This window comes from Papio anubis, chromosome 1, assembly GCF_008728515.1.
Source record: "Papio anubis isolate 15944 chromosome 1, Panubis1.0, whole genome shotgun sequence".
NCBI lineage: Eukaryota > Metazoa > Chordata > Mammalia > Primates > Cercopithecidae > Papio > Papio anubis.
In genome coordinates, this window is record NC_044976.1 from 124621312 (window position 1) to 124640764 (window position 19453).

The 19453-nt window shown below is 44.5% G+C and overlaps 1 protein-coding gene across 3 annotated transcripts in view; it reads right to left on the reverse strand.

Moving 5' to 3' along the window:
• NUP210L (nucleoporin 210 like) overlaps window positions 1–19453 on the reverse strand; it is a 171301-nt gene that overhangs the window by 66382 nt on the left and 85466 nt on the right. For all 3 annotated transcript variants that reach the window (XM_031653098.1, XM_031653096.1, XM_031653099.1), the window contains 8 exons: window positions 15913–16001; window positions 15279–15383; window positions 14878–14979; window positions 12871–12999; window positions 12046–12173; window positions 10785–10917; window positions 8260–8322; window positions 7699–7878 (listed from right to left, as the gene is read on the reverse strand). In XM_031653098.1, coding sequence (XP_031508958.1) covers window positions 7699–7878; window positions 8260–8322; window positions 10785–10917; window positions 12046–12173; window positions 12871–12999; window positions 14878–14979; window positions 15279–15383; window positions 15913–16001 — 929 coding nt within the window. The remainder of the gene's footprint in view (window positions 1–7698; window positions 7879–8259; window positions 8323–10784; window positions 10918–12045; window positions 12174–12870; window positions 13000–14877; window positions 14980–15278; window positions 15384–15912; window positions 16002–19453) is intronic.

The following is a 19453-nucleotide window of genomic DNA, read 5'->3' on the forward strand; positions in this document are numbered from 1 at the left end:
AGGCTACCGAGCCTCGGCAAAGAAAGCTCAAATCTGTAAATCAGAAGTAACATATCTGGGGTACCTGCTAAAAGGAGGGCAGCAATGGTTAACAAACGCCCGGAAGCAGACTGTTCTGCAGATCCCCAGGCCACAATCCACCCGACAAGTAAGGGAATTCCTGGGGTTGGCAGGATTTTGTAGACTATGGATACCTGGGTTCACAGAGCTGGCTAAACCCTTGTATCAGGCAACACAGGGGCAGCAGCCATTTAATTGGACAGAAGAAGCCGAGTCGGCTTTCCAACAGATCAAAACCGCCCTACTCTCTGCGCCTGCACTGGGACTACCTGATGTTACCAAGCCCTTCCACTCATACGTAGACGAGAGCAAGGGTGTCGCCAAGGCGGTAATAACTCAGAACTTAGGCCCCTGGCGGAGGCCGGTTGCCTACCTGTCAAAGAAATTAGACCCAGTGGCTGCCGGGTGGCCCCCTTGTCTCCGAATGATTGCGGCCACGGCCCTGATGGTACAAGATGCTGATAAACTTGTCATGGGTCAAGAATTACGGGTCGTTACCCCCACATGCCATCGAGGGTGTACTCAAACAGCCACCTAATCGATGGATAAGTAACGCCCAGCTCACCCACTACCAAGGACTACTACTAAATCCCCTCAGGATAACTTTCCTGCCCCCAACAACCTTAAACCCTGCCTCGCTGCTGCCCAACCCGGACCTGGATGCCCCGCTCCATGACTGCACCGAGATACTAGCTCAGGTGCACGGAGTTCGAGAGGACCTGCAGGACCGCCCACTTCCTGACGCTGACCTAGTCTGGTTCACTGATGGGAGCAGCTTCGTACATCAAGGCCAGAGGTATGCTGGAGCGGCAGTGACTTCAGAGACTGAGGTAATCTGGACGGAACCCCTGCCCCCGGGGACATTGGCCCAGAAGGCCAAACTGATAGCGCTCACCCAAGCTCTTACCTTAGGGGCAGGGAAGAAACTGACAGTATACACAGATAACCGATATGCTTCTGCTACAGCGCACATACATGGGCCCATTTACAGGGAGCGAGGGTTACTAACGGCTGAAGGAAAAGAGATAAAAAACAAGCAAGAGATCCTAGCCCTGTTAACAGCCCTATGGAGACCAGAAAAATTGGCTATTGTACATTGCCCAGGGCATCAGAAACCAACCACTCCAATTGCTCAAGGCAACTTTCTGGCAGACCAAACTGCAAGGAGTGTGGCAAAGGCTCCCAGCCAACTCCTTGCACTCCAGCTCCCTGATCCAGGCCCCTGGGACTTGCCATATCTCCCTGATTATTCAGAACAAGATCTCCAGTGGATCGACAAACTTCCCCTGAAACAGATCCAGAATGGGTGGTGGACTGATACTAATGACCAAACCATCCTACCAGAAAAATTAGGACAAGTGTTAAAACACATCCACCGAACCACCCACCTGGGTGCCCAGCGGATGATAGACCTGATCAGACGCTCCAAGCTCAAAATCAGACATATAGCCGAGACGGCCAGCAGTATCGTGACAAGTTGCAAAGTCTGCCAGCTTAACAACGCCCACCCCCAATCCCAGGCTGCAACGGGAACAAGGCTCAGGGCAACCAGGCCCGGTATCTACTGGGAAGTAGATTTTACTGAGATAAAGCCAGGAAAATACAGGTATCGGTACTTACTTGTCTTTGTAGATACTTTTTCAGGGTGGACTGAAGCATTCCCAACCAAAAGGGAAACTGCTCAGGTTATAGCAAAGAAAATTCTGGAAGATATCCTCCCCAGGTATGGCTTCCCCGTCCAGATAGGGTCAGATAATGGGCCGGCCTTCGTTGCTAAGGTAAGTCAGGATTTGGCTTCCATCCTTGGGGCAAATTGGAAACTACATTGCACTTACAGGCCCCAGAGTTCAGGACAGGTAGAAAGGATAAATCGGACCTTAAAAGAGACCTTAACTAAATTGACTATGGAGACTGGCGCTAATTGGGTGGTCCTTCTCCCCTACGCTCTGTTCCGGGCCTGTAATACCCCTTACAGACTGGGCCTTACCCCTTACGAAATCATGTATGGCAGACCCCCACCCCTGGTTCCCAGCCTAAAAGATGATCTGCTCAAGTCTGAAACAGAAAATGTCTCTGAACTCTTATTTTCCCTACAAGCCTTGCAGAAAATTCATCAAGAAATCTGGCCCAAGCTGAAGGAACTATATGAGACTGATCCCCCACCGACACCCCATCCGTACCAGCCGGGAGACTGGGTCCTGGTTAAGCGACACCGACAAGAGACCCTAGAACCCAGGTGGAAAGGACCACTCCAGGTACTCCTAACCACACCCACCGCCCTGAAGGTAGAAGGCATCGCGTCGTGGATCCACTACACCCACGTCAAGCCAGTGGACCCAACCTCCGACCTTCTGGGGCCAATCACGGCGGCGGCTGAAGCACCGGCCACGTGGACTGTGGACAGAGCTAAGAACAACCCCTTAAAACTCACCCTGCGCCGGCAGCATAGCTCACTGCGAACATGCAGTTAGGTAGTCTAACCCTAACGTTAGTCGCCCTAGTGGCCGCTGGGGAAAACACAAACCCAGCTCCTAATCCCTTTGTCTGGAGATTCTGGCTTTATGAAAACCAAACCCACCCTGGACAACCTCATAAGCCCAGGAAATTATTGGCCAGTGCTGATTGCCCCTCCTCAGGGTGCAATAGCCCAATTTTACTAAATTTTACTGGTTTTCAAATAGCCAAACCAATGGCACCAATAATATGCTTTGAGTTTGATCAGACTAAATACAATTGTAAACATTACTGGTGGCACCAAAATGCCGGCTGCCCTTATAACTACTGTAACATCCATAAATTCTATTATTGGGGTGAGGAAGAACAGTTAGATACTAAGTGGCCCTTCCATCGCAGACGGGACGGAGACTTTTCATATACATGGATAGTCAGAGACCCCTGGAACTCCTGCTGGACCACGCCTCAATATGGGGCTGTATACTACTCCTCCTCCTCCACATGGCCTAGCAGTCACCTCTATCTGTGGCGAGGTCTAGTGCAGGTACGGCCCCTGGTCCATGGGAATATCCAACGACAAGAAAACAGACTAACACAAGATTTACGTCCTTTCTCCTGGTTAAAATTATTACAAGAAGGATTAGAACTTGCTAACCTTACAGGACTTCACAGCCTGTCTGGCTGTTTTCTGTGTGCCACTCTAGGGCGTCCACCGCTAACCGCTGTCCCCCTGCCATGGGGATCCTCTACCTCTGCCCAAGCTAACAACCTCCAAAACCTCTCATATGCCCCTATCCCTAACGTGCCACTATACCTAAGCCCCAGTCAGGAGAAGTTTCCCTACTGTTTCTCAGGAACTAATTCCAGCCTCTGCAATATCACTGCAATGCTCCCTAGTACCACCCTAAGGGCTCCGCCGGGCATATTCTTCTAGTGTAATGGAACATTATCTAAGAACCTATCTGGTCCCTCTGTTACCAACCTATTGTGTCTTCCTGTCACATTAGTTCTCCGGTTGACCCTACTAACTGCCGGCGAGTTCCTGGGATACACCGGTAACTGGACTGGTACTGCTATTCACCCAGTCCCTAGACCGAGACCTGCACGAGCCATATTTCTCCCCCTCATTGCAGGAATCTCCCTCACCTCATCCCTCATTGCGGCCGGACTGGCGGGGGGAGCCCTAGGTCACACCCTCATAGAAAGCAACAAATTATACCAACAATTTGCCATTGCTATGGAGGAGTCGGCTGAGTCCCTTGCCTCCCTTCAGCGACAGCTCACGTCCCTAGCTCAGGTAACCTTGCAGAACCGGAGGGCCTTAGACCTACTCACTGCTGAAAAAGGTGGTACATGTATGTTTCTAAAGGAAGACTGTTGTTTCTACATAAATGAATCAGGGCTTGTAGAGGACCGGGTCCAACAGTTATGCAAGTTAAGCACAGAAGTTAAAACACGGCAGTTTGCTTCAGCTGCAGACCAATGGTGGAATTCCTCTGTGTTTTCCCTGTTAGCCCCCTTCCTTGGACCCCTGCTGAGTCTACTATTTCTGTTTACTGTAGGACCTTGTGTTGTTAACAGAATTCTACAGTTTGTCAGGGAAAGGTTTGACACCGTACAGCTCATGGTCCTCAGAGCCCAATACCAACCTGTAAACGCTGAAACAGAATCAGACTTATAAGACCCAAGATTGGCTCTTGAGGTACCTAAGAAAAGGGTGGAATGAAAGAAATCAGGCACATTCCTCAGCCCCGGGCTCAACACAAACAGGCCCAGTACAAACACATCCCCCCATATATCTCTCAATTTCCTGAGCCCAGTACAAACACCATATATCTCTCAACTTCCTGAGCCCAGTACAAACACATCCCACCATATATCTCTCAATTTCCTGAGCCCAGTACAAACACCACCTGGAAAATCCCCGATAAGGACACAGCCGTTTGAGGTTTTACTGAAAGCGTGGGAACCAATAGAAAAACTACTAAATGTATAACTTAAAATGTAAACCAATTGTAATGCTGTAACCAAAAAAAATTCCCTTGTTCCTCTGTAACTTTACGTATCCTACTTACATCGGGCTATAAAAAGCAAGCACTCGCATTGTTCGGGGCCCTCTTGTACGCTGTGGAACGGAGGGACCAAGTTCGAACTTGCAGTAAAAGATCCTTGCTGCTTGGCTTTGACTCTGGACTCTGGTGGTCTTCTTTGGGGAACAAACGGTCTGGGCATTACACCGCCTCCTGGGTTCACGCCATTCTCCTGCCTCAGCCTCCCAAGTAGCTGGGACTACAGGCACCCGCCACCATGCCCGGCTAATTTTTTTGTATTTTTAGTAGAGACGGGGTTTCACTGTGTTAGCCAGGATGGTCTCGATCTCCTGACCTCAGGATCTGCCCACCTTGGCCTCTCAAAGTGCTGGGATTACTGGCGTGAGCCACTGTGCCTGGCCAACACTTTCACAGTTTAACCCATTAATACCTCTGGTCTCACAGCGCAGATACAGCATTACCTGGAAAGAAGCTAAAGCTATTATCCAGCAATGCCCAACTTGCCAAATGATACATTCCTCATCTTTTACAGGAGGAGTTAATCCTTGAGGATTGGAACATAATTCTCTTTGGCAAATGGATGTCACACGTGTTCCCTCGTTTGGGAGACTAGCTTATAAACATGTATGTGTGGACACCTTTTCTCACTTAGTCTGGGCTACATGCCAATCAAGAGAATCTTCTGCCTCTGTTAAACGTCACCTTTTGCAGTGTTTTGTGGTGATGGGCATTCCAGCTCCTATTAAAACAGATAATGCCCCAGGCTATACTAGCCAAGCTCTAGCTACATTTTTCTCTATATGGAATATTAAACACATTACTGGTATCCCATATAATTCTCAAGGACAAGCCATAGTGGAAAGAATGAACCTCTCCCTAAAATAGCAGTTGCAAAAGCAAAAGGGGAGAAATAGGGACTACAGGACACCACATATGCAATTGAATCTAGCATTATTGACTTTAAATTTTTTGAGACTGCCTAAAGGCCAGATGCTATCAGCAGCTGAACAGCATCTACAGAAACCAGCTGCAAAGACAGAAGCAGAACAACTGGTTTGGTAGAGAGATCTGATAACAAAAAGTTGGGAAATAGGTAAAATAATAACTTGGGGTAGAGGTTATGCTTGTGTTTCTCCTGGACCAAATCAACAGCCGATTTGGATACCATCAGGACACCTGAAACCTTATCATGAGCCAGAGGCTGAAGAGATTCTGGGAGAAACCTGAGGATCCCCTGGTTGAAGCCATGTCGAGACTGATGCTGAGGAGGACCTCAGTTGTCACAAGCACCACCCATTGAACACAGCCACCTACCCGGAGACAAATCAAGAAGCTGTCACAGATGGCAGAAGAAAACCTGAGGAAAGCAGGACAACCAGTCACAATGAGTAATTTAACAAAAGCTATGATAGTGGTGATCACCATTGCCATGAGTATTCCTTCAACAAGGGCTGGCACAGAGAACAATTATACTTATTGGACATATTTATCAATCTTGGCTGGCAATAATGCCTGGGTGTAATCACTCTATGACACAGTTACACATGCTTTCTGACCTCAGTATTTACCACAATAAATCTGCTCCTATAATTGAGGCATACCACCCTCAAAAACCTATTTGTTAACAGAAATGAACCTGGCCAGAAATAATGAATGTACTTGTTTGGGAAGATTGTATTGCAGAACAGGCAGAGGTGCTGCACAACGATTCCTATGGAAACATTATTGCATTATTGATTGGTCCCCTAAGGGAATGTTTAGCATGAATTGCACCTCCCACTCTGTGTGCCATGGCCACACTATGTTCAGCTGGTCTGAACAAAATGGTTAGATGGTAGAAATGATAAGAAGTACGGCAAGAGTTCCTATTATCTGGAAACATGGCAGTAGAATGGCACCTCAACCTCAAATTATATGGCCCACTGTAGGAGCTAAACATAAGGATTTGTAGAAACTATTAATGGCTCTTAATAAGATTCAAATTTGGGAAAGAATAAAAAGGCATCTAGAAGGACACTCTACAGACTTGTCTTTGGATATTGCAAAATTAAAAAAACAAATATTTAAAGCATCCCAGGCACACCTGACCTTAATGCCAGGAACTGGAGTGCTTGAAGGAGCTGCAGACAGATTAGCAGCTAGTAACCTGTTAAAATGGATAAAAACACTTGGAGGCTCTGTGATTTCAATGATAATTGTGCTTTTAATCTGTGTAGTTTGTCTTTGTATAGTCTGCAGATGCAGATCCTGACTTCTGCAAGAAGTAGCTCACCATGATAAAGCCGCCTTTGCTTTTATTGTCTTGCAAAAATAAAAAGGGGGAACATGTTGGGAACAGGCCCCCAAATCTGGCCATAAACTGGCCCCCAAAATGGCCGTAAACAAAATCTCTGCAGCACTGTGACATGTTCGTGATGGCCATGATGCCCACGCTGAAGGTTGTGGGTTTACCAGAATGAGGGTAAGGAACATCTGGCCCACCCAGGGCAGAAAACCACTTCAGGCGTTCCTAAGCCACAAACAATAGCATGAGTGATCTGTGCCTTAAGGACATGTTCCTACTGCAGATAACTAGCCAAAGCCCATCCCTTTGTTTCCCATAAGGAATGCTTTTAGTTAATCTATAATCTATAGAAACAATGCTTATCACTGGCTTGCTGTCAATAAATATGTGGGTAAATCTCTGTTCGTGGCTCTCAGCTCTGAAGGCTGCCAGCCCCTTGACTTCCCACTCCACACTCTATATTTCTGTGTGTATGTCTTTAATTCCTCCAGTCCCACTGGGTTAGGGTCTCCATGACCGAGCTGGTCTTGGCAATGTACCCCATACATATATATATTATTATGAATTACAAACATTTGGAAAAAACTTATTACATAGACGTATTTGTTTTTCTCTTCTTCAAATAATTCTTTAAGGATGGGGACCAGATCTTATAACAGTGCCAAGTATTCTGTGGGGTTTTCACTACAGATGACATCTTCCATGCCTGGTTGACAAAATGCCAGACGGGGGCACTAAAAGGCTTTACCTGGGCTGCTGACACCCTCCTCATTACCACTCCCTCCCCGTCTCCCCCAATATGGTTCCTCGATAGAAGAGTAGAAGCAAAGCAGAGCAAATAACCAATACCTGAGAAAACACAATGACTTTGCCAGTATCTTCATTTACTGTCTGGATGGTGCCATGAACCACAGCTGTGCCAACCATCTTCCCTGTAACTTGCCCCCTTCTATTAACAACAGCCACGGTCTGATTACTGATGGAGAAGTGAATGATGGATTGGGGCTGGGGGCCACCTTCAGACATTACCTGGAATTTAAATATACCATTGAATGCCTAGAATATGAGGGAGAAATCATGTCTCTTTTCCCAACATTTTGTCAAAGCAACTTAACTTCTTCATTTCCCCCCATTTCTTGAAAAATATATCCCATATCAACTCAAATGCAGAAGAGATGGAAGTACTGCAAATGATCCATGGGATTCCAAGAGAGTTTTTGTATGATGTACATCATAGGCCAGGAAAAATACTAATCTTGTTCTTTATCAGATTCAGTAGTATTTGGGTGAGAGTAAATAAGAGATCAATAGGAAAAGGGGTGTGTGTGTGTGTGTGTGTGTGTGTGAGAGAGAGAGAGAGAGAGGGATAAGGAGAAAAGGTAAATCTTATTTTTCTGCCTGTAAGTTCACCTGCATCATATTCATTGGAATCAGTGTCATTTTCTCTGGAAGAAGTCTGAATGGAGGAAACACCTTGAAGGAGAAAACCAAAAGGACAAGTAACTAACTAGAGTCAATTTTATAACATGCCATAGTCATTAAAAAAAATTTTTTTTTTTAGACAGAGTCTTGCTCTGTTGCCCATGCTAGAGCGCAGTGGCATGATCATAGCTCACTGCAGCCTTGAACTGGGTGCTTCGGCCTCCTGAGTGGCTGGGATCAGAAGTGTGCACCACCATGCCTGACTAATTTCTTTCTTTCCTTCCTCCTCTCCTCCCCTCTCCTCCCCTCTCCTTTCCTTTCTTTTTGAAACGGAGTTTCGCTCTGTCACCCAGGCTGGAGTGCAGTGGTGAGATCTTAGCTCACTGCAACCTCCGCCTCCCAGGTTCAAGCGATTCTCCTGCCTCAGCCTCCCAAGTAGCTGGGATTACAGGCACCTGCCACCATGCCCAGCTAATATTTTGTATTTTAGTAGAGACGGGGTTTCACCATGTTGGCCAGGCTGGTCTAAAACTCCCAACCTCAGGTAATCCACCTGCCTTGGCCTCCCAAAGTGCTGGGATTACAAGTGTGAGCTACCACGCCTGGCCATGACTGACTAATTAATTTTTTGCAGAGATGGGGTCTCCCTATGTTACCCAGGGTGGTCTCAAACTCCCGGGCTCAAGTCATGCTCCTGCATCAACCTCTCAAAGTGCTGGGATTACAGGCATGAGCCACCAAACCCAGCCCATCATGATCTTATTCTAAGGAAAACTCCTAATTATATACAAAAAAGTTACCCACAAAGATACGTAATTTTATTTATAATAGCAAAAAATTTAAAAGTATTTAAGTGGGAATACTTAAATAAGTTATATATCCACTCACTAGAGTAAAAGTGACTATTAAAATTATGTTTATAGTTAACTTTCTTTTTTTCTTTTTTTCTTTTTTTTGAACACATAAAAGTAGAACAGCTGGCCGGGCGCGGTGGCTCATGCCTGTAACCCCAGCACTTTGGGAGGCCGAGTTGGGTGGATCACGAGGTCAGGAGATCGAGACCATCCTGGCTAACACGGTGAAACCCTGTCTCTACTAAATATACAAAAAATTAGCCAGACATGGTGGTGGGCGCCTGTAGTCCCAGCCACTTGGGAGGCTGAGGCAGGAGAATGGCCTGAACCCGGGAGGCGGAGCTTGCAGTTAGCCGGGACTGTGCCACTGTATTCCAGCCTGGGTGACAGAGAGAGACTCCGTCTCAAAAAAACAAAAACAATAACAAAAGTAGAACAGCTGGGTGGTGCAGTATCTCACACCTGTAATCCCAGCTACTCAGGAGGCTGAGGCAGGAGAATCGCTTGAATCCGGGAAGCAGAGGTTGCATTAAGCTGAGATCGCGCCATTGCACTCCAGCCTGGGCGACAGGGCAAGACTCTCTCAAACGAAAAAAAACAACGGTTGCCTCTAAGAAGTGAAATTACAGGTGATTTTCATTTAACATCTTCAAAATTTGTGCTTTCCAAATTTTATTGTATTTTCTTTTTTTTTTTTTTTTTTTTTTTTGATTCTATGTCGTTGGTCTTTTTTGTAGTGCCCTGGCTGGTTGTCAGTTCACTGCAAGCTCCGCCTCCCGGGTTCACGCCATTCTCCTGCCTCAGCCTCCCGAGTAGCTGGGACGACAGGCGCCCGCCACCTCGCCCGGCTAGTTTTTTGTATTTTTTAGTAGAGACGGGGTTTCACCGTGTTAGCCAGGATGGTCTCGATCTCCTGACCTCGTGATCCGCCCGTCTCGGCCTCCCAAAGTGCTGGGATTACAGGCTTGAGCCACCGCGCCCGGCCTGTATTTTCTTTTTTTTTAAGACACAGGGTATCATTCTGTCACCCAGACTGAAGTGCAGTGGCACAATCACGGCTCACTGCAGCCTGGAACTCCTCCTGGGCTCAAGTGATATTCCCGTTTCAGTCTCCCAAGTAGCTGCGACCACAGGCATGCACCACTACACATATTTTTCTAAATTTTCTATGAGAACTGTTTTATACAGAGAAACAAAACCAAAAATACTGCATGTTGTGCAAGAGTTAGACACTATCCTTTTTTTCAGTCGAATGATTTTTTTTTTTTTTTTTTGAGACAGGGTCTCTCTCTGTCACTCAGGCTGGAGTGCAATGGCACAATCACAGCTCACTGCAGCCTCAACCTCCAGAGCTCAAGTGATCCTCCTACTTTAGCCTCCTGAGTAGCTAGAACTACAGGCACACCACCATGTCTGGCTAATTTATTTTATTTTATTTTTATTTTGGTAGAGACAGAGTCTCACTATGTTGCCCAGGGTGGTTTCATATGCTTGGGTTTAAGTGATGTTCCCACCTCAGTCTCCCAAACTGCTCACACGGTGGTGTAAGCCACTGTGCCCAGCCAGTCAAATGATTTTTAACTTGTATAAACTAACAGAAAAAGGCAAATGATGTTAAGCAAGAAAAAGTACAAATTTTGGGTGAGATAATTTCCTTACTTCAATGTGCCGAGGAGTTGATGTGTATTTTCTTCCCATCTTGTCCCTAGCAATAGCCACAAGTGTGGTTTGGCCAATAGTGGTAGCTCGAAGAATATAATTTTCAGAGTATTCATCCTGTTCCTCCATTAGCCTGCAAAAACCCATGTATTTTCAGGTGAGAAAGATTTTTGTTTTGTTTCAAGATGGGGTCTTACTCTGTCGCCCAGGCTGGAGTGCAGTGGCATGATCTTGGCTCACTGCAGCCTCAACCTCCCAGACTCTAGGTATCTTCCCACCTCAGCTTCCTGAGTAACTGGGACATACCACCACGCCTGGCTAATTTTCTTATTTTTTGTAGAGCCGGGGTCTCACTGTGTTGCCCAGGCTGGTCTTGAATTATGGATTCAAGCAATCCTCCTGCCACAGTCTCCCATCATGCTGGGATTGCAGCATGAGCCACCACTCTTGGCCAAGATTAGGTTCTGAAAGTGGCCAGTGGTGCATCTTTCCAAGGTGCCTAACATTTTCTGCTCATTTTAACTCTGGTTAGGGGGAATTGCCAGAAAATAAATTTCCAGAGTGCAGACAAATTTCAAGGGAATGGTGGAAGGCTCATGAGAGGCAAAAATTTGTTCTAAGGCTCCAGAGGAATAAGGGCAATATAAAAACAGACTGGTAGAATTGCAAATACTAAACTGCCTGAAATTCCTGAATTTCTCCTTTCTCAGAGGGGAATACCAGTACCTCTGCCTCTAAATATATTTTTGAAGGGTCCTCTAGCCTGAAGCACCCCCAAAAGATATCACCCAAGGAGAAGTTTCAGAAATTGGAAATATTAATGACACAAGGCATCTGAGGACCTCGAGAGAGAGAGAGAGAGACAGAGAGAGAGAGAGAGAGAGAGAGAGAGAGTGTGTGTGTGTGTGTGTGTGTGTATTTTAAGAGATGTGGGCCTTGCTATGTTGCCCAGGCTGGAGTGCAGTGGCTATTCACAGGCGCAATTATAGTGCGCTATAGCCTCCAACTCCTGGGCTCAAGTGAGTCTCCTGCCCTAGCCTCCTGAGTAGCAGGGACTACAGGCATGTACCCTCACGCCAGGCTCAAATAGGTATTTTGTAGAGAGCTGAATATGGGAAGAGAGTATAGGCTGAAATGTATTCTAACAAAAAAGTAAGGGAGAAAATCTGAAATAATCTAAGGGAAAGCTGACCAGGTTACTAGGAGGGAGAGTCTTATGGTATTATGCATAGGGGAAAGGAAGTATTGAAATGGTACTTACGTCAGGGTGACAATGGCAGAAGCCAACTGCAGTTTGAGTTCCATGTTTCTGAAGTACTTATTTTGAAATGGGCGTTTGGAAGAGCCAAGAACCCTCACAGTCACTAACACAGTTTTGCCTATTTCAACCTAGTAGTTAAAAAGAAAAAGATTTTAGTAAAGGTGTCTCATCCACCAATGGCAGTCTAACTCTTAGAGGGCAGTGTACTTTTTTTTTTTTTTCTTTCATGCTAAATGATCCTGGTCAGCCTTCAATCAAATAAGCTTAATCTGTGTGTACTGTTTTAAATTGTTCTTTTTTTTTTTATTTTTTTGAGACGGAGTCTCGCTCTGTCGCCCAGGCTGGAGTGCAGTGGCGCGATCTTGGCTCACTGCAAGCTCCGCCTCTCGGGTTCACGCCATTCTCCTGCCTCAGCCTCCCGAGTAGCTGGGACTACAGGCGCCCGCTACCTCGCCCGGCTAGTTTTTTTTTTTTGTATTTTTTTAGTAGAGACGGGGTTTCACCGTGTTAGCCAGGATGGTCTCGATCTCCTGACCTCGTGATCCGCCCGTCTCGGCCTCCCAAAGTGCTGGGATTACAGGCTTGAGCCACCGCGCCCGGCCTTTAAATTGTTCTTTAACAGTCTATTTATCTTCATCTGTTTAATGTTGAAATGTTGTTCTTTAAGGGCAAGTATTTCCATTAGCATTACCAGAAGTCCTGGTACACACACACACACACACACACACACACACACAGAGTAGCTGAGCAGAGACCATATTAAGGAATGCTGGGGAGTGAGAATAAGGCTTGCTTAATTTCTGGGATAAAGCAAACATGTCTCACCTTATCAATCAGATCAAGCTCCAGCTCTTGTATGTCTGACACCCTGAGATGGGCTGTTGCTGGACCCAAGAAAGCCAAACAAAGATCATAGACCTCCAAGGTAAGAAATCCAGGATGTAATGGAACTAACTAGAAGTAAGAAGATGGTAGCTGGATAAAGAAGCAAACAAGCTCCAAGCATAATCAAAGCAACTATTTTTACCCAAAGCAGAATAGACAACATCTTGCTTTCTTTGAACTGGGGACTCTCAGAGGTCACGTAACATTATTCAGGCATAGCATAATATGTACCCTTAATGTGATGTTTCCAATCATGGCAAAATATGTACTTTAACAAATATAGATCGGGCACAGTGGCTCACCCCTACAATCCCAGCACTTTGGGAGGCCAAGGCAGGAGGATCGCTTGAGCCCAGGAGTTCAAGACCAGCCTGGGGAACAAAGCAAAATCCTGGTCTCTATAAAAACTTTTTTAAAAAAATTAGCAAGGCTGGGCGTGGTGGCACATGCCTGTAATCCCAGCACTTTGGGAGGCTGAGGTGAGAGGATTGCTTGAGCCCTGGAGTTTGAGACAAGCCTGGGCGACATGGTGAAACCCTGTCTTTACCCAAAACAAAACAAAACAAAAATTAGCTGGGCACGGTGGTTCGTGCCTGGAGTCCCAGTTACTCAGGAGGCTGAGAGAGGATCACTTGAAGCTGGGAGGTTGAGGATGCAGTGAGTTGAGATTGTGCCACTGCACTCCAGCCTGGGAAACAGTGAGACCCTGTCTCAAAAATAATTAGTTGGGCATGATGGCATACACTTATAATCCCAGCTACTCAGCAGGCTGAGGTGGGAGGATCACTTGAATCTAGGAGCTCAAGGCTACAGTGAGCTATGATCACGCCATACACTCCAGCCTGAGCAACAGAGTGAGACCCTATCTCTGCCAAACAAAACGAAACAAAAAACAAATGTAAAGAGCAGAATTTATGTTGATTGAATTCAAGCAGAATCCAACATATGTATTCAGCTTCTCAATTATGAACAAGGAAAGGATGTCATGAAGAAAAATCGCATCCATTTATGCCACAATCACTAGTAGGGGGAGAAAGCATTGGGCCAACTAACACTGCTTTTTCTTTCTTTGTGCTACAGTTCCTGCACAATAGCATGTTTTTTCCACATCATTTGTACCTCAGTCTTCCCTTTTTAAAACATATATTATGACTAGGGTAAGTTAAATTACTTGAAGCTTGTAGAAAGGAACTATATACATATATTAGTATATGGTATTATTTTTATTACTATAAATCAACTAAAAACAAATCCTTTGGCATACTGACTATGGAGTTAGGTTAATGTTTTGAGTTGTCATGTCCTGGCTGAAAACATCATATATTCATGTTGTAAAGTCAATAGTGGCCTGGCGCGGTGGCTCACGCCTGTAATCCTAGCACTTTGGGCAGATCACTTGAGGTCAAGAGTTCAAGACCAGTCTGGCCAACATGGTAAAACCCTATCTCTACTAAAAATACAAAAATTAGCCAGACATGGTGGTGGGCTCCTGTAATCCCAGCTACTCAGGAGGCTGAGGCAGAAGAACTGCTTGAACCTGGGAGGTGGAGGTTGCAGGGAGCCGAGACTGCACCACTGCACTCCAGCCTGGGCAACAGAGCGAGACTCTATCTCAAAAAAAAAAAAAATAAATAAAGTCAATAGTATATTTAAATATTTTAAGTATCTACACAGATGTGTGCTTTGAAACTTAAAAAATGAAACTTCTTTTAATGGAAAAGAAAAAAACTTCTTTTAACTAGCGATCTCTTATACTGTGTCAGTTCAACCAGAAACAAAAAAAGCACTCCCTTTTGGTTGAAGAATCTATATAGGTTAAAGAAAGAAAGAAAGGAAAATGTTACTTGTGTAACAAGTTTTAGACACAAAATGGAATTTTTCCAATCAATCTCTTAAGAATGAGCGTTGGCCTGAGACCATCAATCTGGGACTGTCTCTAGAGCTCACCTCAACAGAGCTTTCTGCTTCCGTGTAAGTGATGGTGACAACATGCTGCTCACTGCTGTTGACTAAAAAATAACCAGATCCTTCCACAAGGCTAAATATTTCCTATGGAAAAATCAGACAAACAATATTCTGTTCACTTCAGTTTATAAATAGCTCAAAGGAAATAATTTCTACCTACCTAAGAAAGAATATGGATAAAAAGATTACAGTGAATGGACAAAAGACAAAATACAATTATTAAGGTACAATTTTTAAGGACGGTGCAACTATTATATATGTGTTTCATATATATGAATCAATTATTTTCAACACATAAGTGAGCTTTTTAATTGTTATGCTATCAATTTTAATAACTTTCCCTCCAATACGATTCCATTTAACCAGACTCATACAGCTTCTACCTTCACATCAGGGTGGTTATAGATGGTGGCATCCTCAGGCACTACAGTTACATCATCTACCAGGAGCAGTTCCACATCTACAGATCTGGGCAAGTTGGAAATTTCCTAGAAATATAATAAGAACCACAAAAGTGAATATAAATGTCTAATTCTTGGCCGGGCACAGTGGCTCACACTTGTAATCCCAACACTTTGGGAGGGTGAGGCAGGCAGATCATCTGAGGTCCGGAGTTTGAGACCAGCCTGGCTAACATGGTGAAACCCCGTCTCCACTAAAAATACAAAAATTAGCCGAGCATGGTGGTGGGTGCCTGTACTCCCAGCTACTTGGGAGGTTGAGGCAGGAGAATCGCTTGAACCTGGGAGGCAGAGGTTGCAGTGAGCCAAGATGATGTCACTGCACTCCATCCTGGGAGACAGAGCGAGACTTCATCTCAAATAATAATAATAATAATAATCAATGTCTAATTCTTCAGCTCTACGGGAGAAGTTTCCAGGACTCTCTCGAGTGCCAAAAATAACAGAATTACAGAGGTATATGGTCTCAACTTTATGTAAGTTGTATAACTTTTAAAGAAGAGCTTTATATTCCAATTATTTAACTTATATTTCTTATCTTATAATCTCCACTCACTTTTGGGCTTTTCTTCTCTGAATAGCCCACAAAATTGACTCCAATAAGTACAGTTCCTTTTATCTGACGTACTTTAAGGATCTGATGACCTGAAAACATGCAGAAAAATACCCTGTGAGAAACAATAACATATAGAATACAAGTGTTTCTAGAAAACCACATTCTGCCACAGTTTTTCCAAATGATGCTTTATTGCAGAGGAAGAAAAACTCTCAATGGGGAAATACACAAGAAAAAACGGTTTTGTTTTTTATTTTTATTTTTTTAGATGGAGTGTCGCTGTGTTGCCCAGGCTGAAGTGCAGTGGCGTGATCTCGGTTCACCACAACCTCCCGGATTCAAGCGATTCTCCTGTCTCAGCCTCCCAAGTAGCTGGGACTGCGCACCACCATGCCGGTCTAATTTTTGTATTTTTAGTAGAGATGGGGTTTCACTATGTTGGCTAGGCTGCTCTCGAATTCCTGACCTCGTGATCTGCCCGCCTCGGCCTCCTAAAGTGCTGGGGTTACGGACATGAGCCACCACGCCTGGCCTGAAAACTGGGTTTTTGTGCTGACCATGCCAATATATACCCATATGACCCTGAGCAAACACTTTATCTCTTAGTTCCTTTATTAAATGAGGGACTGGGCCAGGCAAAATCTAAAATTCTTTCTAGCTTTGATGGTCTATGAGTCCAAAAATAGGCTGACAGGTGTAATGTTTTGTCCAGTTTACAAATGGAAGTGAGAAAGGGATAGTCCTTTGAGATCTTTCATCTTTCATTCTCCTAAACTGTTCTCTACATTTATATGTCATGTAAGTCACTTAACAAAGTTTTTATGTTTTTTTTTTGTTTTTTTTTTTTGAGACGGAGTCTCGCTCTGTCGCCCAGGCTGGAGTGCAGTGGCCGGATCTCAGCTCACTGCAAGCTCCACCTCCCGGGTTTACACCATTCTTCTGCCTCAGCCTCCCGAGTAGCTGGGACTACAGGCGCCCGCCACCTCGCCCGGCTAGTTTTTTGTATTTTTTAGTAGAGAAGGGGTTTCACCGTGTTAGCCTGGATGGTCTCGATCTCCTGACCTCGTGATCCGCCCGTCTCGGCCTCCCAAAGTGCTGGGATTACAGGCTTGAGCCACCGGGCCCGGCCAACAAAGTTTTTAAATGGCTATTCTTAATTAGATCAATCCAAACTCCTTAAACTTGTATTTGAAGGCTTCCACATTCTGACTCTGCTTTAATCATTCATTTTCTTTCTCTTTTCTTTCCTCTTTCTCTCTTTTCTTTTTCCTCTGTGTGTGTGTGTGTGTGTGTGTGTGTGTGTATGGGGTCTAACTCTGTCGCCCAGGCTGAAGTGCAGTGGTGCAATCACAGTTTACTGCAACCTCTACATATCCAGCTCAAGCAGTCCTTCCACCTCAGCCTCCCAAGTAGCTGGGACCACAGGTGCACGTCAACATGCCTGGCTAATGTTTTGTAGAGATGGGGTCTTGCTATGTTAACCAGGCTGGTCTTGAACTCCTGAGCTCAAGTGATCCTACTGCCTCAGCCTCCTAAAGTGCTGGGATTACAGGTGTGAGCTATTGCACCTGGCATTTTTTTCTTTTTTCAATTTAACAAACATGAATCTACCACTTCACTTTGGCCAGTTTTAATTTTGTCCTCAATATATAATCATGCCTAAATCTGTGAGGCAGTTTCTCCTGACGCCACATTCATTCCACAAATATTTATTGAGGGCCTACTACATGCCAGGTGCTATGTTAGGTAATTAGAATACAGAAATTAAGAAGAAAACACAATCCTTGCCTTCAAAGAAACCCATAATTTAGTGAGGGGTGACTGAGTAGTAAACCAATCACTCTAATATAGTGTGATAAGTGCTATTACAGAAGTATGTACAGAGCACAGAGAGTATACAAGAGCACAAAGAAGGAATATTTATTTTAGATTGGGAATATAGAGGGACAGAAAACTCCCAGGTTCCCTAGAAGAAGATTTCAACCCAGTGAAGATGCGAGAAAAACATGTTTTAAGAAAATAGAAACATTAGCAATATATGCAAAGGAAAGTAGAATGACAAGCCTTATCATAGTTAGGGATCTAAAGTTGTTGAGTGTGAGAAAAATATAGGATATGTGTGGATACTAACAAGAGGTGAAACCAAAGAAGTAAACAGGGTCAGTCTGTTAAGCTACAACATACAAATTTTACCCAGAAAGAATGGGGAGTCTCTGAAGACAATATGGTGACAGTATAGTCAGTGGTCAGGACTACGGGCTTTGATGTCAGAGAGTTTATTGCTTCATCTGTTTACTTTTGTAATCTTAGGTCCTAAAACTGAGCTGGTTATAGTAAGAACTAAATAAATGTTTGATAAATCAATAAATTCACAAAATGGGAACGATAATACCAATCTCTCACGGTGGTTAGAAGATTATGTGAAAAAATGTGTAAAGTACTTAGTGCAGTGCCTGGCATGTCATGAGAGCTCCGTAAATAGCAACCAAAAAAGGATGAAGAGAGATATTCAGACTTGTATTGTGAAGAAGAATTATCTTCTGGTGTAGAAGAAAATGGTACAAAGGCTAACTTTTAGATTTCTGGTATGAACATTTGGGTAGATGTAGAACCATTCAAAGGAATAGGGAACACAAAAATACATATATTATATATATGTATAATATGGTATATTATATATAATATGTACATATTATATATAAAATTGTTGGGAGCAAGCCCCCCAAAGTCTGGCCATAAACTGGCCCCAAGACTGGCCATAAATAAAATCTCTGCGGCAATGTAACATGTCCATAATGGCTGTAATGCCCAAACTGGAAGGTTGTGGGTTTACGGGAACAAGGGTGAGGAACACCTGGCCCGCCCAGGGTGGAAAACCGCTTAAAGGCATTCTCAAGCCATAAACAAAAGCATGAGCGATTTGTGTCTTAAGAGCATGTTCCTGCTGCAATTAATTCGGCCCATCCCTTCGTTTCCCTTAAGGGATACTTTTAGTTAATTTAATATCTATAGAAACAATGCTAAAGACTGGTTTGCTGTTAATAAATATGTGGGTAAATCTCTGTTCGGGGTTCTCAGCTCTGAAGGCTGTGAGACCCCTGATTCCTCACACCTCTATGTTTCTGTGTTTGTGTCTTCAATTCCTCTAGTGCCACTGGGTTAGGGTCTCCCCGACCGAGCAGGTCTCGGCATAACATGTCTACATATTTTGTATGCATAACATATATATTAAATAATATTTTATTATTTTTAAATAGAGGTGGGGGGGGTCTCACTACATTGCCCAGGTTGGTCTTGCACTCTTGGGCTTGATTCTCTTGCCTCAGTTTCCCAAAGTGCTGGGATTACAGGCATGAGCCACTGCACCTGGCCTAAACAGTTATATTAATGGTCCACAGTGAATCATGCCTGCTGGTATCCATGCCTTTATGTAGTCCCACCCACCTTGACTCTGGTTTTTGTCAGGTGACTTCCATTAGTGAATGGGACATCAGCAAATGTGACACAAGCAGAAGCTTAATAAGCACTTGGGCATGAGGGC